The following is a 10,814-nucleotide window of genomic DNA, read 5'->3' on the forward strand; positions in this document are numbered from 1 at the left end:
ATCTTGCCTGTCAGCTTATACAAGATGTTCCCAGAAAATATGACAGAAGAGGATAGGGTCAGAAAAGGAATCCTCACACCAAGTGATGTGATTCCACAACTGGGGAAAACAACGATTAAGGGGACACACAAAAGGAAAACAATCGAGATTCATCTGTACGGCGACGGGGGTCGCCATCTTGGATTCGTTGTTTATGTTGTCCGAAGGCGAAGCGATGTTTTGTTTGTTAATTTCCTGGTTCGTTGCGTTTCAGATTTGTTGTAAAGGCACAGTTTCCGTTTCTTTATTTAAGCTATATGTCACAAGAACAGAAGGCCCATCAATTCTTGGACTCGATACCTGCAGGAGGTTAAATATTGTGTCGGTCAATGCTGAAGTGAAAGCAGCTCCAAGCAGGATTGACAGTGATATGCCTATCAAAGACCGACCACCAATCACAAACAAAAAGGAGATGGAAGGACTAAGCAGAAAGGTCCACCACATTGTAAATGTGACAACCAATAAGCGCATGTACAAAGACATAGAAAAGACAGTTTCTACATGCCGCATCTGCCAAAAGTACAAAACCTCACAACAAAAGGAGGAAATGATATCTAGTGACATCCCAAGAAGGCCATGGCAAACTATTGGAGTAGATCTATTCACAGAGGGCCAAGAATAGTATTTAATAATGGCCTGCTACTACTCCAAATTTCCATTTGTGAGAAAAGTGAAAGACCTGACAGCCAAAACAATCACTACAGTGGCTCGAGGGCTCCTAGCAGAGCAAGGAATACCAGAGCAGATCATATGTGACAAGGGAACCCAGTTCACATCACAAGAATTCAAAAAGCTAGCCGATGAGTATGGGTTCAATATTACAACTTCATCTCCACACTATCCCAAAGGCCATGGGTTTATAGAAAGACAGGTGCAGACAGTGAAGAGAACACTAGTCAAATGCCGAGAGACTAAGGAAGACCCACACCTGGCACTTCTGTCCCTACGAACGACACCACTGAGAGCTGATATGAAATCCCCAGCAGAATTGCTGAATGGCAGAAAGTATAAAACTACCCTGCCAACTAAGATCCAACCTCCTATTGACCAGGAAGAGACAAGGGCAAAACTAGCAGCCACTCAAGAACAATCACAGAGGTATTACAACAAGCATGCACAATATTTACCTGAGATGCTTGGAGGACAACATGTGCATACTCAAGATCCCATAACTAAAACATGGATCCCAGCACAGGTTGTCAGTGGAGCTGAAACTCCAAGATCGTATATAATAGAAACAGAATCTGGTAGGCAGCTGAGACGCAACAGGGCCCACATCCGCCTAACACCAGAGCTGCCGAGGAAAACGTGTACAACACCTGCTGCATTGGTGACAACACCCACAGAATCATCACCCCAACGTGTACCAACCACATATCAGCAGCCCAACAACACATCTCAGACACCGGTGCGAAGCACAAGATCCACCAGATGGAGAAAGAACATTCTGCCACCGGTTCGATACCGTTAAAGAAAAGGAAAGTATCTAATTCAGCTAGACTACAATCCATGGTGCAAGGGAGACTACTCATAGTTGTCTTCACTGCCAGAAGACCCCTTTATTTTTCTCAAGAAGGGATGTTACACATTCATATGTATGTGTTTGCATATGCCAAACCACATCCCCACTCTTGGCACTATTTGTTAGTGAACAGTACAAACTGTGTGTAAAGTATATAATGTAGCGTCATATTTTTCATTTATTTATTATTTATTGGAACGCTAAGATCTTTGTAGGGCTATTTGAGGGAGGAGGAGTGACTATAGCAGACTGACATGCACTGATCAACTGACAATTTCCAAACCAATTTTATTAATATAGAATACAAGGGTCTGAAAGGGCTACTAGTAACTGAAAAAATTCAGCGATGACATCAATATGGAATTTGGCCTGTACAAGTGTGCAAAAGCTTCATTCAAATGTGGTGAACTGACAGCTAATATCATGACCCAACATGATCGTGATACATCTATCAAGAACCTGATGCAAGAAGGTTTTTATAAGTATCTTGGGGTACACGAAGGGAAAGAGATTCAACACAAGTCAATGAAAGAAAAGAATGGTCCTGAATACTGAGCTGAACTCCCAGAATAGAATTGCGGCTATAAACTTCCTTGCATTACAAGTTGTCCATTCATTAATGTCGTCAATTTGAATCTGAGTGAAATCCAGCATATGGACATAAAGTCCAGGAAACTGCTGACACCCAAAATCAGACGTCCACAGGGTCTATCTTCCATATAAGGAAGGTAGTAGAAACTTAATCCAACTTGAAATGTCCTATAAAACGACCACGATAGGGTTCCAAATGTACATCCTGTAGTGATCCTATACAACGGCGCGCGCTCGCGCACCGTCCATTTGTATTTCGCGCGTGCGGGGTTGGTGCTTTCACCACCGGAAGAAGAACCCTTTTGCCTACGTAGCAGTTAGCCGAGGCAAGGGGATCGTATGACGTTGACCACCAGCGTCCATCAAGCAGCGACTTGAGACAGCAGCGACTGAAGGCGACGGTCACGTATATTTTCTCTCCGTCCGAACTTGATTCTAGCAGCACCTTACCAAAAGGCCTTTAACCAAATTGTTGCAGACCCTGTTCCGGACGCCATCTTTGACCAGTGTCGTTTTGCATTTGAACACTTTCTTATTTTACAGCGATAAGGTTCAGCACTGACACATTTATACCAAAGGGATACCAGATAACCACTTATTGTTACTGTTACCACATTAGAGAATAAAGTAGTATATATATCTTTTACGTCTGCGTCTGGTTGTTTCTGACTGGTAGAATTCTGGATTATTAAAGCAACGAATAGTGATTGCTTTCTTGTACCCCGAAAGTACAAGAGAAGATGTTCACTCACACTAAGACCGTTACAGTGGTGACCCCGACGTGATTCTGGTCTAAAACCAGAGATCACTGAACAACAACAAAAAATCCAGTTTTTCTGCGAAGTCGGAACACGATTTAACTCTACGCAGTCATCATCTTTCGACGATTTGTTTCCGGCCACCACAAACAGTTGTAGAAGGAGCCTCTTTCTTATTCTACAGCCACGATGACGAACGCCATCATATCAACGATGCCTTTTCTCCACCTTCGTCATCGCCATCGTCGTCTTTCTACTTCACGTCGTCGTTGTCTTCGTCGCCATCACCACTAAGAACAATGTTGTCTCAAGTCCACTACAGTCGCCTTCCACCACCACCGTCGCTTTTCAACACCGTCGACCAAGATGCGCATAGCAACTCGCGGAACTTTAGCGTGCACGCTGTTTGTGCATATGCACACCAAGGATTAACAGCACCGTCTATCTACGAGATTCTTCTGTTCCAGTTAACCTGTCACAGCATTGAAGCCACAACCGTTACACGATATGTGTCCAATCGGCATCTGCATTTGTGATCTCAACATTCTGTTACAGAACGAACTGCTATTGTGCATCAGGCTATTACAGACTGGTAAATTAACTCCATTGTCTGAAATAGCACTGAGAGACATTTTTCCTATGCGCTGTATTATTATTTTGCTCGCATTTCGCCTTGTATGTATTTTTGTCGCACACACGTACACACACATAAATGCTATCTCTCACATACATACGTCACACATGCTTTTCTCGCTTGATTATTCCATGCTAAATTTGCCTTTTGTGGACACACCTCATTTCTATAGACCCTAGGGGTCACGTATACATAGAGAGGGTTGTTTGTCCATTATAACGCGCCAGCATGTCATACTTTTGTTCCTGTACGAACGAGGCATATAATCGCTCAACCACTGGCATATTCATTGCTGTTTTTCGGTCTGGCAAGCTCTATTGCATTTCATGCGCCTTTGCTTCGCACGTGTATTGCCTTGTTTTTTTGCAACACGTTTGCGTTAGCTTAATTCTTTTCCCGACTCATAGTATGTCGGATGTTCACATGCGCTGCGCCTATGTATGGGCGTAATTATTTTTCCCTGTTAGACTCCTGTTGGTCACGTAATTAACAGAGAAAATTATCTGTGTCGCGCATCACACCAGCATGCTTGCACTTTTGCCTTTTGTGTTACTAGCGATCTATCTGTCGATTCCATTTCCTCTCCTGCAGCAATTGACTTAACTGCTATTTCGCAGGATCAACTACTTTTAGAGAAGTTGGATTTAATTTCGCCTAGGTTCATTAACTGTGAGTTTGCTTTCCTCCCGCTCCCTACAGCGGAAGGCTCTATACTTTGTGACGTATCCACTTTCATGCATGCACTTTTGAATTTTGCTCATTTTGAGTATTTTTTCCTTTTGGTGAATTTCTTATGTATGATGTAAAATTTTGCCATTTTTATTATATTGTGTGCTATTTGGTTATCTGGTGTCAACCTTGAGTTTTATAGTCACTACAGGGAATTTTGTGTCGTGCTTACGCACTGGGGTGTAGCTCTGTAGTGATCCTATACAACGGCGCGCGCTCGTGCACCGTCCATTTGTATTTCGCGCGTGCGAGGTTGGTGCTTTCACCACCGGAAGAAGAACCCTTTTGCCTACGTAGCAGTTAGCCGAGGCAAGGGGATCGTATGACGTTGACCACCAGCGTCCATCAAGCAGCGACTTGAGACAGCAGCGACTGAAGGCGACGGTCACGTATATTTTCTCTCTGTCCGAACTTGATTCTAGCAGCACCTTACCAAAAGGCCTTTAACCAAATTGTTGCAGACCACATCTCCCTGTTCCAGACGCCATCTTTGACCAGTGTCGTTTTGCATTTGAACACTTTCTTATTTTACAGCGATAAGGTTCAGCACTGACACATTTATACCAAAGGGATACCAGATAAGCACTTATTGTTACTGTTACCACATTAGAGAATAAAGTAGTATATATATCTTTTACGTCTGCGTCTTGTTGTTTCTGACTGGTAGAATTCTGGATTATTAAAGCAACGGCTAGTGATTGCTTTCTTGTACCCCGAAAGTACAAGAGAAGATACATTCACTAAGCTCGTTACAATCCAAAGTAACAATGACTGGCAAGGCAACATAAGTAAGAAACTGTACTCAATCTCAAAGAAGGGATATAAATACAGACAAGAGCTTCATCTCCCTGATTATGATAATGATAAAGAGGACACACCACTCACTAACACAGCAGAAAGGTTAGACTCCTGTTGGTCACGTAATTAACAGAGAAAATTAACAGGAAAGCTTGAAGGAAATATCGAGACTGTGGAAATAAAAGCCATTGCATGGGCAATATCCCAAACGAGCTGGGGAAATTAATGTAGATAAGAAAAGAACTCATCAGTGACTGCAGATACCTGGTTTGAAAGCCGAATCAGAAGGATTTATCCTAGTAACACAAGATCAGAATCCCCCCTCTCAGAACTATCAAGCTAATGTCACACAAAATGTGGTGTAGATACAAAGTGTAGTCTATGGATCTGGGACTGAGCACTAAGCACTAAGAATTTCGACAAGAATAAACTAGCTCAAGGGCTATTTCAGTTTGTCCGCTGTAACAAGCTGAAGGAATATCTTTATGAAAAAAATGGTAACGAAGAGTCAGAAAAACCCCCATACTGAAAAAAATGCTTACTGAAAATAAAAACGATGATGATTGAATCTGGCATAATTTGGATTGAAAAGAATCCCAGTTGGTATCCAGATAAAGTTCGGGATGGATGTTCACAAGCACTATTGGAATTTATTGAATCTTTTCAGACAGGCATGAGGGAAAGCCGAGTGGAAAGAAGTCTTGGAATAACTTCACAAATTCCCAACATTACATACTCCACCGTCTAGCTAATAATTAATTGTTATTAAAATAGTGGATAAAGGAAACGCTATCGTAATTATGGGCGAAAGAGAGTATATTTTAGCATGAGTTTTAAGTGACAAAATTTCATATGAAGAATTACCTGTCGATCCAAACCTCAATCACAGAGAGGAACATGACAAAATAATTCTGGAAATGGAGGAAAACAATTTCATTAATAAGGTCAAATCCATGAGTCAGAAAGAACACCTGTATTTTATGGTCTCCCTAACATTTCCTCCAATGCGCCCAATTTGCAGCAAATATGAATCTTGTACAGTCAAAATTTCGGAGTAGCTGGACGGCTTTCTACCCCTTGTCGCAAAAAGATCAAGTTCCTTTTGATTTTTAAGCACCGGAGCCATGTTGAAAACTGTTTTTTTGGTAATCATGGATGTCTCTTCCTTATATCCCAATATTGACCACGATGAAAGGGTAGAAACATGCATGAATGCCTTCGAAAAACAGTCAAACAAAAGTATTCATTGTACAACAGCACGAGTCAAGTGAATTCCATCAGGGATCATAACAGAAATGTTATGATTTGTGAATGCAATAAGTAACCTAAACAATTAAGCAATAAAATTTCCCCAAATGTATGGAGTTCCTCACAGGCGCAACTGAGGAACCAAGAGTTCTGGTTATCCCGACGCACCTCAATTTCTCCGGTTTCAGAGTAGGCCCATCTGCGCCACATTCACCAACCTTTCAACAAATTTACTTGCAGAACTTCCCTCTCTACCCTTACTTTCCTTTTCAAGTGGAACTTGAAAAAGTCGATGAGGGCTTAACTGAAGAGGAAAGTATGCCTACAGTCCTTACAATTTCATCTGCCACACTACCTCCTTCGTCAGAGCCACCAAACAGAGGAAAACTGCCTTTCCTTCCTGGAAAGAAGTAAGAAAAAGATTGGCAGCATTAGTAGGTAACAATAGAAGGAAGCTGACTAGGAAAGTAGGTTCTGTAATCAGTAGGATAGATACAAAAAATATAGGTGACACTACCTTATTGATCTATACAAGTATGGAATTTCCACAAGGAAAAGTTAGAAGAGTTGAAAAAGAGCAAATTGAGAGGAGAGAGTTATAAGAATCTAGGAATATTAGAATTTGAGAGAGCACTAACTATAGAAATGAAAACGAAAATTGAGGAGTACATCAGAAGGGTGAGGAAGTTAATGAAGTCAAAGCTAAATGGTCCGAATCTAGTGAAGAGTGTAAATACATGGTCAGTATCATTACATAGACACTCAGAAGCTTTTCTAGATTGGATAAAAATTGAATCAGCAAAGTTAGACAGAAGAACTAGGAAGGAATTTAATATGAATGGAGGATACCACCCAAGGGCAGGAGTAGCAAGGTTATACTTACATAGAAAGGGTTATTATCAAAAAAAGACTGTGTAGAGTTAGCTAGAGTTATAGGTAATAGAGAAAGCTACAGTCACAGCAAAATACACGTCACATATGTGTAACAGGTACAATAAAAATCAACATATTCCAATTTTCGACTTCATGGTGAGAAAATTTCATATGATACTGTTACAAAATATTGTAAATATGCATGAAAAACTATACAAATTTGTAGAATAGAAATCATTTTTTAGTGTACTGTTTACACATAGGTGATGTCTATTTTTGCTGAGAAACATTTTTCACGCTATGAAAAACAACAACAGTAAAAGGTAAAGTACCAACAACAATAGGATAAGCTGAGGAACAAACTACAAGAGAAGAACAACAGTAAACGCTGAAGAACCAATAACGACAGTAAAAGCAGAAGAACCAACAACAACAGTAAAAGCTGAATAACTAACAACAGTAAAAGCTGAAGAACCAACAAAAACAGTAAAAGCCCAAGGACAATCAACAACAGTAACATTGATGAACCAAGTACAACAGTACAAGGTAGAAAGCCAACGACAAGAGTAAAAACTTAAGAACCAACAATAACAGGAAAATCTGAAGAACAAACAACAAAAGTAAAAAGCAAATGAGACAACAACAGCAAAATCTGAAGAACTAACAACAACAGTAAAATCTGCAAAACAAACGACAGAAGTAAAAGTTGGTTCCTAACAATAAAATCTAAAGAAACATCAACAACAGTAAAAGCTGAAGAACCAACAACAGTAAAAGCTGAAGAAGCAACAACAACAGTAAAATCTGAAGTATTTATTGTTATAAAACAGTAAAAGCTGAAGAACCAACAACAACAGTAAAACCTGAAGAAGCAACAAGAGTAAAAGCTGAAGAACCAACAACAGTAACACCTAAAGAACCATCAAGAGCAGTAAAAGCTGATGAACCAAGTACAACAGTACAAGGTAGAAGAGCCAACGACAAGAGTAAAAACTGAAGAAACAACAATAACAGTAAAAGCTGAAGCATAAACAACAAGAGTAAAAAGCAAAAGAAACAACAACAGTAAAATGAAGTACCAACAACAAAAGTAAAAGCAGAAGAACCAATAACAGTAAAAGCTGAAGAACCAACGACAACTGTAAAAGCTGAATAACCAACAACAGTAAAATCTGAAGAAACATCAACAAGAGTAAAAGCAGAAGAACTAACAACAGTAAAAGCTGAAGAAGCAACAACAGTAAAAGCTGAAGAAGCAACACAGTAAAAGCTAAGAACCAACAACAACAGTAAAAGCAGAAGAGCCAACAACAACAGTGAAGCTGAAGAAACAACAACAGTAAAAGCTGAATAACCGGCAACATTAAAAGCTGAATAACAAACAACAGTAAAATCTGATCTGAAGAACCATCAACAAAAGTCAAAAGTAAAACCTGAAGAAACATCAACAGCATTAAAAGCCGAATAAGAAACAACAACAGTAAAATCTGTAGAACCAATAAAACAGTAAAAGCTGAAGAACCAACAACAACAGTAACTGCTGAAAAACCAACGACAACAGTAAAAGCAGAATATATGTTGTTGGTTCTTCGGCTTTTACTGTTGTTAGGTCTGCTTTTACTGTTGTTCATGGTTCTTCAGCTTTTACTGTTGTTGACGTTTCTTCAGGTTTTACTGTTGTTGATGGTTATTCAGCTTTAACTGTTGTTAATGGTTCTTCAGGTTTTACTGTTGTAATTGGTTCTTCAGATTTTACAGTTGTTGGTTATTCAGTAAAAGATGAAGAGTTAACAACAACAGTGAAAGCTGAAGAACCAACAACAACAGTAAAAGCTGAATAACCAAAAACAGTAAAATCTGAAGAACCATCAACAACAGTAAAAGCTGAATAACCAATAACAAGAATAAAAGCTGAAGAACCAACGACAAAAGTAAAAGATGGTTCTTAAGAACCAATAACAACAATAAAAAGCAAAAGAAACAACAGTAAAATGAAGTACCAACAACAAAAGTAAAAGCAGAAGAACAAATAACAGTAAAATCTGAACTACCAACGACAACAGTAAAAGCAGAATAACCAATAACAACAGTAAAAGCTGAAGAACCAACGACAGTATCACCTAAAGAGCTCCAAAATCTGAGGAACCAAGTACAACAGTAAAAGGTAGAAGAGCCAACGACAAGAGTAAAAACTGAAGAAACTACAATAACAGTAAAAGCTGAAGCACAAACAAGAGTAAAAAGCAAAAGAAACAGCAACAGCAAGATCTGAAGAACTAACAACAATAGTAAAATCTGCATAACCAACGGCAAGAGTAAAATCTTAAGAACCAACAAAAACAGTAAAAGCTGAAGAACCAACAACAGTAAAAGCTGAAGAACCATCAACAGCATTAAAAGACGAATAACAAACAACAGTAAAATCTGAAGAACCAATAAAACAGTAAAAGCTGAAGAACTAACAACAACAGTAAAAGCTGAAAAATATACAACAGTAAAAGCTGAAGAACCAGCAACAACATTGAAAGATGAATAACGAAGAACAACAGTAAAATCTGAAGAACCATCAACAACAGTAAGATCTCTAGAACCAACAACAACAGCAAAACCTGAAGAACCATTAACAGTTAAAGCTGAAGAAGCAACAAAAACAGTAAAAGCTAAAGAACCAACAACGACAGTAAAATGAAGTACCAACAACAAAAGTAAAATCTGAAGTACCAACAACAGTAAAAGCTGAAGAAACGTCAACAACAGTTAAAGCCGAAGAACCAACGACAACAGTAAAAGCAGAATGACTGTCGTTGATTCTTCGGATTCTACTGTTGTTACTTCTGCTTTTACAGTTGTTGCTGGTTCTTCAGATTTTAGTTGTTGATGTTTCTTCAGATTTTACTGTTGTTGGTTATTCTGCTTTTACTGTTGTCGTTGGTTCTTCAGCTTTTGCTGTTGTTGTTTTTTTGCTTTTTACACTTCTTGTTTGTGCTTCAGCTTTTATTATTGTTTCTTTAGAAAAGAATTTATTGTTATATAACAGAAAAGCTGCAGAACCATCAAAAACATTAAAAGCTGAAGAACCAAGAACAGTAAAAGATGAAGAATTAACAACTGCAAGAGTAAATTCTTAAGAACCAACAAAAACAGTAAAAGCTGAAGAACCAACAACAGTAAAAGCTGAAGAAGCATCAACAACATTAAAAGCTGAAGAACCATCAACAGCATTAAAAGACGAATAACAAACAACAGTAAAATCTGAAGAACCCATAAAACAGTAAAAGCAGAAGTACCAACAACAACAGTAAAACCTGAAGAACCAGCAACAGCATTAAAATAACAACAGTAAAATCTGAAGAACCATCAACAACAGTAAAACCTGAAGAACCATTAACAACAGTTAAAGCTAAAGAACCAACAACAACAGTAAAATGAAGTACCAATTACAAAACAAAAACCTGAAGAACCAACAACAGTAAAATCTGAAGTAACAACAACAGTAAAAGCTGAAGAACCATGAACAACTGTAAAAGCTGAAGAACCAACGACAACAGTAAAAGCAGAAAAACTGTTGGTTCTTCGGCTTTTTCTGTTGTTAGTTCTGCTTTTACTGTTGTTGCTAGTTCTT

General features: G+C 38.8%; 1 protein-coding gene across 1 annotated transcript; it reads left to right on the forward strand.

Moving 5' to 3' along the window:
- Positions 1 to 670: 670 nt before the first annotated feature.
- On the forward strand, positions 671 to 1,510 carry LOC115230085. Its single transcript, XM_029800316.1, has one exon. The coding sequence runs from the start codon at positions 671 to 673 to the stop codon at positions 1,508 to 1,510; it is 840 nt and encodes a 279-aa protein (XP_029656176.1).
- The last annotated feature ends 9,304 nt before the right edge of the window (positions 1,511 to 10,814 follow it).

Source organism: Octopus sinensis, unplaced genomic scaffold (assembly GCF_006345805.1).
Source record: "Octopus sinensis unplaced genomic scaffold, ASM634580v1 Contig14465, whole genome shotgun sequence".
Classification (NCBI taxonomy): Eukaryota; Metazoa; Mollusca; class Cephalopoda; order Octopoda; family Octopodidae; genus Octopus; species Octopus sinensis.